Here is a 17,764-nt window from a genome sequence, read left to right on the forward strand (position 1 = left end):
TTTTATTTTCTCAGCTCTACACTCACCTGAATGCAGCCAGCCAGAATGCTTGAGGTGAGTTTACTATAGAGCTGGGCATATTTCTCACACTCTGTGACCAGGTCACGAAGCTCAGAGGCCAGCAGGAGCTGCGCAGAGTGCTTGTCCAGGACTTTGGAGAGGGCTTCTTTTGCTCCCAGGCAGCAAAGCACTACTGCATAGTCTTTATGCATCAGAGCCAGGCGATGCAGGAAGCAGGTCAGCTCCTGAACAATCTGAACCCAGAGAAAGACAGGACGGAGCATGTCAGGCCAAGGGCCGGCTCCACTGCAGACAGCACAGTGTTGGAGATGAGGAAGTTTGCAGGCCGGAGAGGATGAAGGAGAAGGGAACAGCACACTGAGTGGCTGGTACTCCAGAGCCAGCCGGCAGTTCAGCTGCTAGTGTCACCGGCTTCTTTCTACCAGTATTCAACTATCCCAGCCTCTGTTGGACATCACTTCACGATGTCCAAAGACTCTGGGATAACATCAGCCTTCCTCTCCTTCCTCTCCGGTTCCCAGTGCACTCAGACCCTCAGACCTACAGGATCTGCTGAACTTCCACAGCCTCGCTAGGCAGGTGGTGCCCCAACATCTGTCTTCCCTCCTCCAACCGCGGCCCAGGCTCCGGTACCTCAGGGTCACTGCTCTGGCCACTCAGGCAGTTGAGGCAGGGCTCCAGGACCTCGTGCCAGGGGAGGACCACTGCCTCAGGGTAGTCCAACAGTCGTGCCGTGACCCTGGTGGGGGTGGAAACAGATGAGGCCCAGCAGTCCCTTAGTCCCTGTGCACAGGGCCTGGACAGACCCTTACCTGAGGACTGTGAGCAGCAGAGGTCTGTTGGGCCCAGGGGCGTCTAGAGTCCGCAGCAACAGGAGGAAAGGCTGGGCTTCCTGCTGCAGGCGCTTGAGGAGGGGACTCACGGCACCCTGCGGGCTGCTGTCATGGCACAGCACACGCTCCAAGTCCAGGAAGAGTTCTGCAGAAGGTTCTCCCACCAGGGATCGGATGAGTAACTCTGGGGACCCGTTTTGACCCTGGGTGCCTGGGCTTTCCAGTGCTGCAGGGCAGACACACCACAGGAAAAATGTGCACGAGAGGCGTCTTAGAAGTCAGTCAAATCGAGGAATGGGACACCCCAGAAAGCCACCCCTCAAACTTCCTTCCTGCATTGAGGATGTCTAGTTTATCAAAGTACAAGAAATTCTCTCTTCTGATCCCCATTGTAGACCTAACTACACTTGAAAAAATACAGTATCAGGAACACTGCTGAGTTAAATACACACATTTCAAACCTCAGTCAGTTACCTTTTCTATTAAATGCTAGCTATAATAAGCAGCACTGTTACAATGATACCTCCGAAGTTTGGAGGCTTTACATACAAACTCAAAGATACACGCTGCTTAGTTCAGTACCCACACATCTTGGGCTTCAGTTACTTTTTTAAAACACGAAGGATTTCTTATGACACCAACAGTCCTCCTTTGGTCCAGAAGTTCTTCTTGAGGTCTAACTTGGAATGGTGCTGCACACTGATACCACAACACTTGGGAGACTGAGGCAAGAAGACCTTGAGTTTGAAGTCAGCCTGGGCCACAGAACCTCACACATATTACACTCCCCTCGACCCTGAAAAAATGTCTCGCTTGAACACTTAAGGTTTCATTCATTTCTGGAAGGTTCCTGTATCCTGCAGCAAAGAACTGACTGGTCACAGCATGGCACATGTCACTGGTCGGCAGAACATCCCCAACACAACGGTACCTGCTCGCTCAGGACTTCCCCGAGGCTCTGAGTAACGATTGAGAAGCATCATGAGAATGGTCCGTGTGGTAGGCATTGGCTCAGTTCCCGGTGCTATCCCCGAGTGCCTGAACAAGGTGTCTCTCAGCTCTTGGGTGATGAGCTGCTCTCCCAGGGTATGGTGGTTACATAAAAGCAGGTTGAGGAGAAGCAGACCATTTCTCACTGCAGAGGAGCACCTGGCAGGAAGGGGTGACCCAAGAAGTTGACAGTGAGTGTACCAGAGGCGGGGAGACAAGTGCAGCTAGGTTGTGGGGTGCTCCAGTGGTCCCTCTGAGGAAGGACCCCTGGCCATCTGACCTTGGGCCACTACTACAATCCCATGAGGGCTAGTCAGTCTTTCTACCTTTCCCGGAAACCCCCACATCAACCACTTGGTTTCTCCTCCAGTGACATTCTGAGAAGGCCACCAGTGTTTACCCAAAGGGGGCAACCTAAGCACAATTTCTGCTGAGCACATGAGCCTGGGACATAGGAGAGGTGGGCTTAGGACACAGCAAGGATCTGGAGTCTGAGGGCAGTGTCTGACCCCTCGGTGTTCAGCATCAGGACCACAGCCGCAGGGACACTAAGCAGCAAGCTCTCAGACCCTGGGCGTGTAGCTGAGTCGATGCTGGCAAAGATCTCTCTGGTCATCTGGGTGTCAAACAAAGGTTGAGTGGAATCTCGGCTGGTCACAAAAGTGGGGGTCTCTGAGGAACTGGCAATGGCTAGCATCTTTAGTGCCTGAAAGAGGAATGAGAGGCAGAGTTAGAGGTGAACAGAGCCATCACAAGGGTAGAATACTTACTCAGCATGTGCATGGCCTCGGTTCAATCCCCAGCACCACCCCAAAGGAAGTAGGAAGCTACTGTCATCGTTCTAGACCTCAAACTCTGGAGCAGCTGGACTGCTGGCAAACAGGTGGTATGAGAAATGGAAGTGAAGCAGATGGTGATGGGACCTGGGGGGAGGGGGGAGTCGTTAGGAGGAGAGGGGAGAGAACAGGGTGGGATGGGATAGGATGAGAGGAAAAGTGAGGGGGTGGGAGGGAGCCAAGAGGAAGCTGCAGAGAGAATGACTTCAGAGTGGGCAGTAATCCCAGGCTGCTTCTCTCTACCCCTGGGCTCCCAACACCAAGGCCACCAGGGCAGGCCACTCTTTCTGAGTCTTCCCCACAGGATGCTGCCCTTTCTGTCCTCAAATACAGCCTTTTCCTCCTTTCTCTCCTCCTTCCTAAACAAGCTCATCTATTCCTGCAGACAACAATGTCTACAAAAGCCTATGTCCACTCGTCCCGGCCAGTATCTACCTGTTCAATTCTGTTCAACCATCTCACAAGTACAGCAGTGAGAATTATAGGGAAAGTACTTGTGATGTGAAGTCTTATTTGTTGGTATTACAGAGGCAACTAAATTAAAAACAAACATTATATCTTAGAGGCAAGAATGTCTCTGCTGTAGGCTGTCTCTCTGAAAGAAGTACCCAGGGAATGAACTGGTCTAGAAGTAGCATTCAGGACAACTCAGAAGAGGTCCAAGGCCTCCAAGAAAAGCTTTCTCTTCTTTATTACCTCAGTCCACCCCACATAGCTGGAGTCTATAGACTTCAAGCTACAAACAAAATGCTGTGATTTTGTCATGGGCAAGAATATGAATTCAGGTTTTGTAAATGCTATTTTTTTGGCCATGCAATTTGAGGAAATCAGAAAATATTTTTGTATATTGGTGATCTAGATAATGACTGGCTATCTTGGAAGGAGCAGACCCCAAATGACCCTATAAAGGAACTGTGTCCTGACCTTCCCAGATTAGCCAGCTATGAGAGGACGTGTCTTGTCCACGCTGTGCCCACGGTGCCGTGAGAACCCATTTTCAGAACTGCTGTGGATGAGGTTTGTTTCCTTCAGGGACACTGGGTCACACACAGCCACAATGTCCACACCACACTAGCAGGAGCACTTCTGTAGTGAGTGCGTAGGAAGCCAATCTGCTCAAGCTCTCTGGACATGGCCTTCCTTCCCTGCTGTCTGGCCCAGGTGGCAGAGCAATGGCGGTGTTTGCCACAAATCCAGTGAGGGATTATTTCTATACACGGGACCACTCAGTTCAAAAAGAAGAAAAACACTCTGTCATATCTAAGATGTCAGTCTTTCAGCACGCACCTCCCTGTAATTTCAAGTGTGGAATAGTCAACACATCTAAAGCTAAACTCCTGCTTTCTCCTCAAGCCCTGTTCCTGTAACATGGTTAGTAGCCATCTCACGAACCCTGCTGCTGAATTCTAAACATGAGTATCTCCCTTCCTTTACAACTTCTAAGTGTCGGTCCACTGCCTTCACCATGAGGTTCCAGGGACTGAACTCCAGCTGTCAGGCTCGGGAGCAGCACCTTTATCCACTGAACCACTCACAAGGATGCCGTGGACCGGATGGTGTGGACCACATGGCCGCCATTGCCGCCAGACAAAGCTCCAGCATTTTGACTTTTGGGATCACGAGTATCCAGTACTTTTACTTTCATTTTTAATTATTCTCACTGTGTGTTTTGCGAGTTCCCTTATGCCTCTTCTTTTGAGAAATTTTGTGTGGGCTTTGAGGGATGAAAATGCATAAAATGGCAGCCTCTTTAAACAAAAATAATCCTTTGGAAGAAAATCTCCGACACTGTGGAACCATCCTGTTAGTTTCCACCTCTGAGGCAGTCGTGGCCAGCCTGCCTCAGACACATACGACAGGACACCTTAAAAGTGCCCTCTGTCACAGTCCCCTCTCTTCTTTCTCTTGCCTTTCTTGCTCCTCTCTTGCCAATCCCTCTGTCTGTCTGTCTGTCTGTCTGCCTGCCTCCCTCAGGTCCCCACTCTGGGATGGCCTTTTGTTCTTTCATTTTCCCATTCCCCAGCCCCCAATACACCTCCTGAACTCTGCTGTACGGCATGTCTTTACTCTTCCACACATAGCGTGATAACTCCGCCTACTCCCACACAAGTCAACATCAACTGCTAGAAAATTAGATAAGTAACATATGCCTGATAAATAAGGTATATTTGATAAGCAAGATTTATAAATTCCGAAGGTCTGCTCAGGTTCACAGTAATTTCTGTCTAGCTTCGTCTTTGCTCACTTTAAGCTTTAGCTATTTGGATAAACTAAGCCATATGAAAAACTGCAATATTCTGTATTGGAGTGTCCGGTCCCCAGAAAGTCCTTTTCCCAAGGTCAGGCATTTAGACAAAAACTCCCATTCCCTCGGGGGCTTGGAGAGAGTTCCTGCTTTCTAAAAAGGGAGTCATTCTTATCTCTGGCATGAGGAACTTGTGGACCTCGATTAACACATGACCGTGGTGTCTACTGACTTGTCAAGGTCAGGGCTAGCTTCCTCAACCCCTGATCACAAGCCACACCAGCTCACACGCCCCCTTCTCCCATTTAATCCTATGCAATCATAGAGTATAAAAGTGACAGCCATCAAGATTCACCCTCACACCGTGAGTCTCCTTCCCCTCACCCACCCCACACCTCCTCTTTGGGACCTGAACCCCACTGGAGTTGCACTCTGGACCAGCTCTTGAGCATCATCCCTTCCGTTGTTGTTTTTTGTTTTGTTTTTCGAGACAGGGCTTCTCTGTGTATCAGTCCTGGTAACTTTTTCTCATGCACTCGAGCTCCAACACCATGCAGATCATATTCTTACAGCTATCTGTGTCTTTCCACTTCCACAACTTCATCGAAATCAGTATACTCACCGCCAGCCCTGCCTGCTGTACCAAAACAGATGTCTTATACTCTTGCATGCAGATCAGCACAGCGTAGATGCCACCCTCCCTGGCAAAGAGGGGACGCCATTCGTGCTTGGTCATGAGCAGGTAGAGGAGGCGCAGGGCCAGCACCACCACCATCTTCTCTCCCACCTGGTTCGTCAGCAGTTCCACCAGGGTCTTCACCAGCTTCTCTCTGAGAAGACAGGACACTGAGACTCCCACCCCAAGGGGCTGTGCCTAACCTTCCAGACATGGTGCTCTCTGACTCCCTGCCCAACTCCATCCATCAAGACTTAGTCTGCTCTTCTTCCCCCAACCCGTTCTCTGGCTTCAGTCTCACTCCTAACCCCGCCCCTCTGCAGTCCAACTGCCCCGGTTCCTCATTTCAAATGAGTCTACAGAATGAATGTAATTCTAGTCAAATGGCTTAAAAATTCAAAAAGAGCGGTGGTGGCGCACGCCGTTAATCCCAGCACTCGGGAGGCAGAGCCAGGCGGATCTCTGTGAGTTCGAGGCCAGCCTGGTCTACAGAGTGAGATCCAAGACAGCAAGGGATACACAGAGAAACCCTGTCTCGAAACTCCTTGGCCACAAAAAAAAAAAAAGTTTATAAAAAAAAAATGGCAGGCAGATTTAGGAAGAGGGGGAACAATATGTAAGAATGGTCAAGAAATATTTGGAAAAAAATAATGGCAGCTTTAATTCTAGTTAGCCAAATATAACCAAAAGTCTATAACTGAAATAGGGAGCCAGAGATAAGGAGACGATAAAAGCGGCAGTGGACAGATCTCGGCCAGGGAGCAAGGATGAGATCCCGGCCAGGGAGCAAGGACAGACTATGGAAAAGTGGGTGGCAGGGCTGGGCGTGGTGGCTCATGCAGTAATTTGGGAGCATTTGGGAGGTAGAGACAGGAGAATTGCCAGGAATCCAAGGGCAACCTTAAACACAGTGTGATAACACAATTTATCTCCAAAAGTTAAAAAGCCAAAATGCAAAACAAATACAATAAAATAAAAATCCTTCAAACAAAGAACAAACCCAGCCTGATGTTGGGGTTGTAGCTCAGGGACAGAGCATATGCTTAGTGTGGTGAACCTTGGGTTCAGTTCCTAGCTCCAAAGGACAGTGCCCGCTGTCCACCTGAAATAAAGTCTAGGCTCTGTTTCATGCCATTTGCAAAACAAATTTCCAGTTGAATTTGAAATGAATATAAAAAAAAAAACAAAAACAGAAATAACAGATACTTTTAGAAAAATAAGAAACTATTTTCCCGGGGCTAGACAGCTCAGGTGGTAAAGCACTCACTTCACAACATCAAGACTTGATTCTAGATCTCTAGAACCTCCATAAAAAGCTGGGTACCAGGGAGGCGGAGCCGGGGTGACCCCACCCCGCGGCTTGCTGCTGCCAAACTGGTGAGCTCCTCCAGCTTCAGTGAGACCAAAAGACAGCCAACACTTGACCACTGACCTCCTTGTACACATCTCCACACACAAGTGTACACACACGTGCCAAAAAAGCTATATATTTTTCTAATCCTGGAATAGGATGGACTCTTTTTTTAGATGTTATTTTTATTTTAAATTGTGTGTGTGTGTGTGTGTGTGTGTGTGTGTGTGTGTGTGTGTGTGTGTGGTTTTTCAAGACAGGTTTCTCTGTTGTTTCCCTTGCTCTCCTGGAACTAGCTTTATAGACCAGGCTGGCCTCGAACTCACAGAGATCCGCCTGCCTCTGCCTCCCAAGTGCTGGGATTAAAGGTGGGTGTCACCACCGCCTGGCTTAAGAATGGACTCTTAATAGGACAGAAAATTTTAGAAGCCATAAAAAGGTAAAAACTATAGCAACCTAAAAACGTTAGCACATTGAAAGGCACTACAAACAAAATTAAGACACAAACAATATAACCTGGAGAAAATGTCCAGGAGCAAGACATAGACCTTCTGTCTGCAAACCAACCTAGCCATAATCCCAACACTGAGATGCCTAGGTAGGAGGATCAGAAGTTCAAGGGCAGCCCAGGCAATGCAGTCTGAGACTCTGTCTCAAAATATAACTCTCCCTTTCATGGAAAAAAAAAATGCTGGTTTTGAGTGAGAGCACTGGGGTCCTGAGAGCTGGTCCTAACAGTGACACTGGTGAGGTGGCCTGGAAACTACTCAGAGAAACAACACAGAGACCCTCTGGGAAAGAACGTGCGTTCTGATCCATCTTCTCAGAACCCTATGGCAACAACAACATGAATTAGACAGACAAGTACCCAGCTGCTTTTGCAGCCAGGGCCACACTTCTTACTTGATATAGGTCCCACCAGGCTGGCCTCAAACTCTGTCCTCCTGCCTCTGCTTCCCAAGTGCTAGGATTAGAGGCATGCTTCACCACTCCCAGCTGCAAACCAGGACTGGTTATGAATTACTTAATCTAACATGGATAACACCTATGAACAAGGTAAATGGAAGTTAGAATGCTCACAAAACTGTTAGCTGAATATCTCTGTAGAAAGGCCTTTTTGAATATTTTTTATCTAATTCTATCTGTCTTTCCTTCCTTCTTTTCTTCCTTCCTTCCTACCTCTTCCTCCTCCTCCTTTTTTTTTTTTTTTTTGGTTTTTCGAGACAGGGTTTCTCTGTGTAGCTTTGCGCCTTTCCTGGAACTCACTTGGTAGTCCAGGCTGGCCTCGAACTCACAGAGATCTGCCTGGCTCTGCCTCCCGAGTGCTGGGATGAAAGGCGTGCGCCACCACCGCCCGGCCCTTCTTTTTTTTAGATCGTGTCTCTATACGTAGTCTTGGCTAGCCTGAAACTCACTAGCCATGAACTTGTAGAGATCTGCCTGCCTTTGCCTCAAGGGCTGAGATTAAAGGTACCGCCACCACATCTATTTTCTAACTTCTCTATACTAAATAGTTTCTCTTGTAATCACAAAAATAAAGCTAACATGATTTAAAAAGAAACACAAGCAAAATGTTTGGAACACAGATAACAAATAATATAAGAATGCCTTTAAATCTATAAGAAAAAGGGAACAGCTCAAAAAAAGTGGGGGACAGGTAAGATATCCCATAAACGGGATAGTTACGGAAGCAGAAACACAGTTTACACAAATATGCCTAACATCATCAGAACTATGACGCTAACAGAGACAGACAATGACCATTTACACTCTTGCTCATCTTCAGCCACTCAGATGGCCCTGTGGGTAAAGACACCTGCTGCCAAGCCTGGTGGCCTGAGATAGATCTCCAGAAGCCACATGGTTGAAGAGAACCAACTTGCTCAAGTTGTCCTCTGAGCTACACACACACACACACACACACACACACACACACACACACACACACACAATGTGCTGGTCAAGGTTAGGGAGATGGAGACCGTAGAGCGGTGAATTTGAACTTGGCTGCAGCCATACAGTTCTACACATCAATGGAAATAATGAACAGCTCTGTGATGACTGACACAAAGTCCTCTAACAGACACTGATTGGGAACACAGAAACGCCACAAAAGAGTGCGGCCACAGACACTAAAACACAAATACATTACATACTCTTTCCACCCAAATAACTACACACAATTTTAATGCTTTTATGCATCAGGTTTTTAAAAGATCTAATTTACACTTTTAAAATATTATAAAAAAATCTCTACAAACAAGAAGTTACACATTTTTAATATTTATTTAAATTTTTGATTGTGTGTTTGTGTGTCTGTGTGTGTGCACATTCGAGGTGCAGGTGCCCATGAAGGCCAGAGGAGGACATCAGATCCCCTGGAACTGGAGTTATAGATGTTTGTGAGTGGCATAACGTAGGTGCTGGGAATCGAACTCAGGTTCTTGGAAAAACAGCAAGTACTGCTAACCACTGAGCCAGCTCTCCAGTCCCTAAACATGCAATTACATATTAAATCTGTAGGTGGTCTGAAGCACACTCTGACAGTGGTGGACGAAAAGGCTGCTTCTCTTTACCAGCTGTACTCAGGACGTCCCCTTGGACAGTCCAGAGCTTCCTCCCTCCACTCCTCGCTTCCCTCCTTCCGTTTCTTACTAACCCACTCTAGTTTTTTTCTTTCTTTCCAGGCTGACCTCAAATTGGTTTCTGACTCCTGAGTTCTATGATTATAGGGATGTGCCCTCACATCCCAGCAAGGCTTCCATTCAATATTCTTTTATATGAACTATTTTGAAAATAAGAATGCACTTGTATAATAATGAAATCAGATGAAACTTTCAAAATAAAGTAGGACAGAAGAACAAGAAAAGAGAAAAAACATTTTCGACAAGGTCTCACTCTGCAGCCTAGGCTGACCTCAGGCTCATGACCTCCCTGCCTCAGCCTCCTGACTTCTAGGAGTAGACATGTGCCACCACACCTGGCTTGAATTTTTTTTTAAAGAAAAAGAAATTTTTTTTTAAAGAGCCAAAAGAACCTAGGTTTGGCTCCTGGCTCTGCTATCTGTAGAACTCTGAGCAAGTGACTAGAATTCTCCGTTTTCTCCTGTAAACTATAATGCTAATATTAATACAGGACTAAAGGCATCATTGTCTCTGAGGCAGTAGACTAATGAGGGCACACATGTGAATTCTCTGGAGTGCTCAGAGTACTGCATCACCAGCCTTCTGCGCCACTGCTCCTCAGGCCCCACCCGTCCCCCACCCTACCTCTTGATTCATTTCTCCTTCCCTCCCACCGGCATCCTGAACGGTTAGAGCCTCAACCCAAACCTCTTCCCTCTGCGACATGCTAACCTCAACGATCTGTCAGGACGGACCAGAGGGTGGTCCCGCTCAGTGACCTCCTCCACAGCCTGGGAGAGGGCACAGAGCCCTGAGAGCTGCAGGTTTGTGTCCAGGCTGGAGAGCTGCACAGTGGCCAGGACCGCTGCCACATGCTGATCCAGGGAGCTGCGTGGACCGGGACCCCTCAAGGCTCTGGCCATTTCTGTAATTAGTGAGGGAAAGGCAGCGGCTAAAACAACTGGAAGTGTTTAAAGTCAAGCCCAGTTATGTCATCAATGGTGTTCACTACTGTGGCTTTCAAACAGTACATGAACAGTCTAGTTACACCACTGAGATGGAGAGGCCTGCAAAGGAAACTGAAAACACTGAAGAAAGAGGCAGCTATCAGTCAGTCATAATCTGTTCCCGGGGAGACACGAGGGCGCTTTCGAGGCCTGTCCGCCATGAAAGGCCTCCCTTCCTCCGTGTTTTCCTCCACTCTCCCCACTTCTACCGGGCCAATGCATGTCTTGTTCTCATGTCCTTGCCCTTCCCTTCCCAGAACCCAACTCACCAGCAGCTGCCTCCTGTGTTTCAGGGGACAAGGCCATCCCCTCTATCACCAGAAGCTGACTGAACAGCTGCGAGTCACTCTGTGCTTTGGAGGACTCAGTCTTTGCACTGGCAGGCTCAGCCTTTGCCTTGCAGGACTCGGCTTCTTCCTCTGAGGAGCTGGCTGCTGACTTGGACTCCTCCTCTGGCTCTGGGGTACAGGAGGGACTTCGTGAAGAAGACAAGCTGCTCAGTTCCTCAGGCATTAGCCCATACTTGGTGTAGATTTGGGAGTTGAGCAGGTCACAGAGGTTGCTGCCCTGGAAGCGATTACTGAGGACCTGTAGCACCCCCTCAGCCATCTCTATGGGCACAGAGATCTCACCTAGGGCTTTTTCACCCAGGGCCTGTCAATACAAAGGGTATTCGTTTCAAGGACCAACAGACACAAAGTTCCTAGGAACAGTCATGGGCAAAGTCACCCCGCCATCCCCTCATGTCTTCTATACACACACAAGACCTGCAAAGCATGTCTCTTCCACTAGCAGGACCTCCACAGGCTTCACCCATTAGCTCCCCGCAACCCACACACAACCAAGTGACATTCTATACTTAGAATTTCCCCTGGAGTGCCCAGCTCTAACCCACCACATCCCTCAGCCCAGATATCTCAGGCCTCTGGTACCTTATCCAGCTTCTCATGCAGATTCTGGAAAATCGGCTGCTGCTCACACAAGTCTAACTTCTTGATGAAGAAAAGTAGCTCCCACCACTCTGCCTGGGTCAGGTACCCTGACTCCTCACTCTTCTGGGGCTCGGGCTGGAGATACGGCAGTGGGTACAGACCATACGCAGGCCTCCAGTCCCAGGAGGGAAATGCTGAGGATATACAAATAGTCAATTTCTGAACCTCTGGGGCAGGCCCCACTCAGAAAAGGCTCAGTGCTAGACAGTACCCCTAGGTTCTAAAACACGCTCCCCACGCCCTCCCTCAGGCTCACCTATGCCCAGTACAGTAGCCCCTTCTCTCTTTTCCACAGACGCTGAAGTAGAATTGCCAGGAGCTTCCTCAGGCCCCAGGATCTCTAGCATGTGCCAGTGTACCCAGTAGGTGCGACCAGTTGACTGCCAGAAGACCTGGTAGAAGAGAAGAGAGGACGCAGCCTTCTGAGCTCTGGGCCTGACCACAACCGGCTAGGACTGGACAAATCTGCATACAGCTAAAGGCTTCCGGCCAGTACGGGGAGGGAGTGGGCCCTGTCCTTCTTCCTAACCTTCATGGCCTCTACTCCCACACTCCTTAGCATCCTCCCCTACTGATACTGACGGCAAAGGGGTCATCCCAGTATATCACTTCTGCTTCCTGGGCACGAGTCCCTATGACCTCACAGGCCACCTACTCCGCCAAATTTTCTCTGCCCTCTAAAATAGAACCCTCTCCTGTACTGATTCTTTTTTTTTTTTTTTTTAAATAACCACTCCACGTCTGAGGGTTTTCTCTTTTCGTTATTATTATTGTTGTTATTATTATTATTTAGACAGGTCTCTCTATGTATCCTGGCTGTCCACGACTTGCCATGTAGACCAGGCTGGCCTCAAAACTACAGAGATCTACCTGCCCCTGCCTCTTGAGTGCTGGGCTTAAAGTCATGCCACCATGCCTGGCCCTCCTTTATTTCTTTTTGTTGTTGAAACAGGGTCTCATGTAGCCAAGGCTAGCCTCCAGCTTGCTATGTAGCCAAGGATGAGTTTGAAAATCCAATCCTCCTGTCTCCACCTCTCCTGTGCTGAGATCACAAGCATGTAACCATTCCCAATTTCATATGGTGCTGGGGATCAAACCCAGGAGCTCATCTATGCTAGGCAAGTACTCCTCAACTGAGTTACATCCTCAGGCTACGTCTGGGGTTCAGCTGCCCCCACGAATACCACAGAAGAGATCCTTTATTGTCCTCCCCCGTGTGACCCCCACCTGCACAGGGGGCACACCATTGTTGCTCCGCTGGAACTCGCCCTCGTCACCAGCACTGATCTCCTCATAGTCATCCAGGATCCGAACTCGCATGCCGGGCTGCACTGTCTGCTGAACATATTCACCATAGCCACTACGGCTAGAAAACTCGGAACGATGGCGGAAGGCCCGCCCTTGCTTCCTGGGAGTAGTGACAGTGGTGGGCATCAACAGCGGAAGGCCTGAAATGCAGGGCTGAAAGATGGACCGGGCTGGCCGGGGTGGTAAAGTGCCCTGTTCGCTCAGGTTCCGGGCCCAGCCCATGCTCCGCACCAGCTCTGAAATGAGGTTGCCCACTGCCATACTGAACTCCAGCTCCCGCTGTCCCCGGCTCTTCTCCTTTGTGAGACATGGAGAGCTGCGGTCTCCAGCTCCGGGCTCCGGACTGTCATTCAGCTGGTCCAGCAGGGAGGTGACACACAGGTAACGCTTCACCAGGGAGAAGAGCAGCTTTCCAGGGATCTGCAAGACACGGGCCGTGCTTTGAGCTCATCTCCTGCTTTGTCATCTCCCTTTCCCTCGGTATCTTCCTCGACAGACGAGCGAGGAAGCCGCATTCTTAGGCCTGTAGTTCTCAGATCGAATTGTCTAAGAAACACAAGAGAATTCGCTTTTTAAACAATTATTTGTGTGCACGGGTACTTTGTAGGTATGTATGTCTGTGCAGGACGTGTGTATCTGGTGCCTGTGGAGGCATGAAGAAAGCAAACATATCTTTTTTTTTTTTTCTTTTTTTTTGGTTTTTCGAGACAGGGTTTCTCTGTGTAGCTTTGCGCCTCTCCTGGAACTCACTTGGTAGCCCAGGCTGGCCTTGAACTCACAGAGATCCGCCTGGCTCTGCCTCCCGAGTGCTGGGATTAAAGGTGTGCGCCACCACCGCCTGGCCAAACATATCTCTTGAAACTGGAGTTACAGAAGGTTGTGAGCCACCATGTGGGTGCTGAGAATTGAACCTGGGTCCTCTGGAAGAGCAGCTAGTGCTCTTAACCACAGAACCATCTCTCCAGCCCACAAAGTAATTACCTTAAAACACAGACTCTTGTGTTTGCTTTTGTGTATATTTGTGTGTGCATGTGTATGTGTACACACAAGTGAGGTGGCCCAAGGTGGGTATCAGGTGTCTTCCTGATCACTTTCTACCTTACGTATCAAGACAAAACCTCTCACTGAACCTAGAGCCCCGTTTTAGCTGAGCTGGCTAGCTAACTTGTCTAGAGGATCGCCTGTCTCTTTCTCCTGCAGGCTGGACTGGAGGCAGGCTGCCACAAACCACCGAGTTTCATGTGGGTTCTAAGGATCCAAACTCTGGTCAGCACGCTTCGAAGGCAAGAGCTTCACCTGCCGAGCCATTTTCCCGGATTCCACTCTTAGTTTCCGGTATTAGAAACTCTAAATGGAGAAGTTGAGAAGGGGTCATGAGCCTTTACTTTGGTTAGCCCTCCAGGTTGCTCCGGGTCCCGAGTCACAGCCTGAGAGACAGTACTATGTACCCAGCACCCCTGTGCCCGGCAGAGTACCTGAGGAAGGTGGACGCCCTCGAAGGCCATGCAGTGCTCCTCAGTGGAGGTGGTCTCTGCAAACAGCTCCAGTAAAGTGTAGCGACTGTCAAAGTCCATGTGCTGCTCGATGCCATCTTGCTGGCCCAGTGACAGGAGGACGTGAGCCCGACTCCCTGCAAGCCACACGCAGTCCATCTTCTCAATCCCCAGTGCTTTCCCTGCCTATCCTAGGCTTTCTCCTCCCCAGAGGCTTTTAACCTTCTTTGTGACTGAGACCCAAGACAAGAAAGACACTTTACATGTAACTGAGCACAAACACATACACACAGAACTGAAACATAACATCACGCTGTTAAAATTACTAAATTCTGGTTCTGATACACACACACACACACACACACACACACGCACGCACGCACGCACGCACGCGCGCGCGCGCGCGCACAGAGTTCATTTGTTTTGTTTTGTTTTTTTCAAGACAAGGTCTCACTAGATAGCCCTGGCTGTCCTGGATCTCTCATCAGACTAGGCTGGTCTTGAACTCATAGAGATCCACCTGCCTCTTCCTCCCAAGTGCTAAGATTAAAGACATGCGCCACCACACACAACTGTGTGCAGATATTTTAATTTTTTTAAGGTGGCTGTAACTCTCCCCATACTGATTTCACAACCAATTAATGCATCTCAAATACTCAACAAATGCAGGTCTCCCTGCTTTACTCTCTGCCACCCAGACGGTGACAGATAAACCCGGTGTCTTTTTGTCCTGTGTGTACCATTCACTATGTTTCTTTTGCCTTGAGTTGCTACTTATTAGTAACGGTTGGGAACTCTCTGCCAACCCCTCCTTACTCCTTGTGACCCCACTCTCTCCAGTGACCCCCCCACACCCCGCTCTCTCTTACCGGCGTCATGGGCCGCCAGGGCCTGCAGCATCTTGCCTGCACTCCGGCGGATCTGAGGCTCCGGATTGCACAGCATGTGCATAAGCAGATCGAGGGCTCCTGTCTCCCTGAAGACTCCGGTGAGAGGCCCAATGCTCGCGTAGGCGCTGAGCACGTGGATGGTGTGAAGCACAGCAGCCGTCAGGCTCGAGGTCCCGCCTTCGGCCAGCTGCCTGGCAGCCCTGCGTACCAGTGCCCGCACGTCAGCCTCCATCTCCGCCATTGCCAACTCATCCAGGCCGCCTGGATCCCGTGGGAAGCTTCCTAGCTCTCCAGCAGGTTCGTACTGAGGTCCTTTAGGTAGTGTTTGCTCCCGCAACAGCATGGGGCAGTTGGCATAGACCTCTGGAGCTGACAGCCACATGAGGAGGTACTCTGTCTTGTCTTCCTCTACATTCACTTTGCCCTCTTCCCCACACCTGAGGACACTCCATCGGATCAGGTATTCAGGATGTCCGTCATGTCCAGGTCTCTGTCGAATGAGTTCTTCAGGGTACGCCTGCAGCCGGGGCCCCAAGGGGACCATGAGGTCCCCTGCTCGTCGATCCCCTACCATCCTGACCTCCTGGAATACACAGGAGAGAGACAGGCAGTATGTGAAAGAGGAAATGACTACGTAGAGCATGATGGAATCTTGTAGCAAAACAGGATGGTGGTGATTGGTGGGTTGTCTGATGAGGTTTAGAACACACAGGCAGAAAAGACAAAGTATACGACAGGATAAATAAGGGGTTATCTTTATATAAGAGAGGAACGTAGTGAAAGAGCAAGGAGATGAAATGAAAGCATTTCAGGGATGGAAGAGGGCTGGGACTATAGCTCAAAGCAGTGGGTCTGCCTAGTGTGTGAGAGACCCTGAGCTCCTAGCACTGTGAGAGTGCGTGCGTGCGTGCGTGCGTGTGTGCTGCCTGTGCATTTGTTTGTGCACTGCTTGCATGCATGGTGCCCTTGGAGGCCAGCAGAGGGAATTAGATCCCCTGGAACTGGAGTTATAGATGGTTGTCAGGACTATATGAAGCCTCATCCAGGGCTTCACAGATGCTTGGCAAGCACTGTACTAACCGAACTACACCCCCAGTCCCATAAATCTTTTTAAAGGCTATGAATTTAAGCATGGTCTGCTGGCACATGCCTATAATCTTGATATTCGGGAGACTGAGGCAAGAAAATCACCTTTTTGAGGCTAGGCTGGGCTACACAGAAAGTTCCAGGCCAACCCCAACTACATAGTAAGACCGTCTTAAAAAAATAAAAACAAGCCGGGCGGTGGTGGCGCACGCCTTTAATCCCAGCACTCGGGAGGCAGAGCCAGGCGGATCTCTGTGAGTTCAAGGCCAGCCTGGGCTACCAAGTGAGTTCCAGAAAAGGCACAAAGCTACACAGAGAAACCCTGTCTCAGAAAAAAAAATAAAAATAAAAAAAAATAAAATAAAAAATAAAAACAAGGGCTGGAGAGATGGCTCAGCGGTTAAGAGCACTGACTGCTCTTCCAGAGGTCCTGAGTTCAATTCCCAGCAACCACATGGTGGCTCACAACCACCTGTAATGAGATCTGGTGCCCTCTTCTGGCCTGTAGGGACACATGCAGGCAGAATACTGTATACATAATAAATTTTAAAAAAATAAAATAAAATAAAAAATAAAAACAAAAACAAAACTGAACACTGTCAAGCTCATAAGTGCTCAGTAAGCAATGTATTACTACATAATCTAATACTATTCTTAGATGGAGACAGTAGGTAGCAGGCATCCGATAGGAATGGGTATTAAGGCAGAATAAAATGATCAGAAAAGGTATGTGAGGTTTGAAGCAGTGCAGGTGCACTCGAGAGTAGAATGGACGGGAAGGCACACCGCGATGAAGAACCGGCGACCAGGGCCGGCGTCACGTCAGGGTACTCAGAAGCCGCCGAGCAGCAAAAGGAGGAGGAGTCAAGTAAGACTTGAGCCCAATGGGGATGGGATCCACTTAGCATGGAAGGGAGGCTAGGAGGTAGCCATTGATGCCACAGCGGCTGTTGATTAGCACAGGACCAAGTCCAACCACCCGCTAGGCCTGGGGCGGGGACGGACAGGGAGGCCAGGAGCAGCAGCTTAAACAGAGGCGTGAAGGTGGCGCCGGGCCGGGGGGCGGAACCGAGCAGCGTGATCGCGTCCGTGCAAGACTCCGGAGAGCCGGCGGAGCCGGCCCAGCACCGCGCTGGGAATGGCCTGGGGGTGGGGTGGGGAGGATGGCGGTCTCGGTCTCGAGAGCGGACAGGACGAGCGAGACCCCACTTCCCCCTGTCCCGGGGAGACTCGGGGTTGGGGAAGGGGAAGGGACCGGTCGGCGCAGGACTCGCTTCTCACCTCTCCCCGCCCGGCTCGCCCCTCTCTGGCATCCAGCAGCGGGTCCCACAGCTCGGCCCGCCTCCTCCACAACTCCTTTCCGGGTCACACGCCGGGCACACGCACAGGCCCGGCGGCTACGGGTCCCACCG

The 17,764-nt window shown here is 49.7% G+C and overlaps 1 protein-coding gene across 1 annotated transcript in view; it reads right to left on the reverse strand.

Annotated features, from left to right (window-relative positions):
• The window catches only part of Cul9 (cullin 9), a 40,520-nt gene extending 22,769 nt beyond the window's left edge, over positions 1-17,751 (reverse strand). The window contains exons 1-14 of the mRNA XM_059244135.1: positions 17,634-17,751; positions 15,246-15,849; positions 14,359-14,513; positions 12,803-13,303; positions 11,832-11,967; positions 11,516-11,709; positions 10,853-11,237; positions 10,309-10,501; positions 5,548-5,755; positions 2,354-2,550; positions 1,786-2,003; positions 834-1,080; positions 655-760; positions 27-254 (exon numbers count right to left, since the gene is read on the reverse strand). Coding sequence (XP_059100118.1) covers positions 27-254; positions 655-760; positions 834-1,080; positions 1,786-2,003; positions 2,354-2,550; positions 5,548-5,755; positions 10,309-10,501; positions 10,853-11,237; positions 11,516-11,709; positions 11,832-11,967; positions 12,803-13,303; positions 14,359-14,513; positions 15,246-15,840 — 3,363 coding nt within the window. The 5' untranslated portion in view covers positions 15,841-15,849; positions 17,634-17,751. The remainder of the gene's footprint in view (positions 1-26; positions 255-654; positions 761-833; positions 1,081-1,785; positions 2,004-2,353; positions 2,551-5,547; positions 5,756-10,308; positions 10,502-10,852; positions 11,238-11,515; positions 11,710-11,831; positions 11,968-12,802; positions 13,304-14,358; positions 14,514-15,245; positions 15,850-17,633) is intronic.
• Positions 17,752-17,764: the final 13 nt, after the last annotated feature.

Source organism: Peromyscus eremicus, chromosome 16_21 (assembly GCF_949786415.1).
Source record: "Peromyscus eremicus chromosome 16_21, PerEre_H2_v1, whole genome shotgun sequence".
In the NCBI taxonomy this organism is placed as follows: domain Eukaryota; kingdom Metazoa; phylum Chordata; class Mammalia; order Rodentia; family Cricetidae; genus Peromyscus; species Peromyscus eremicus.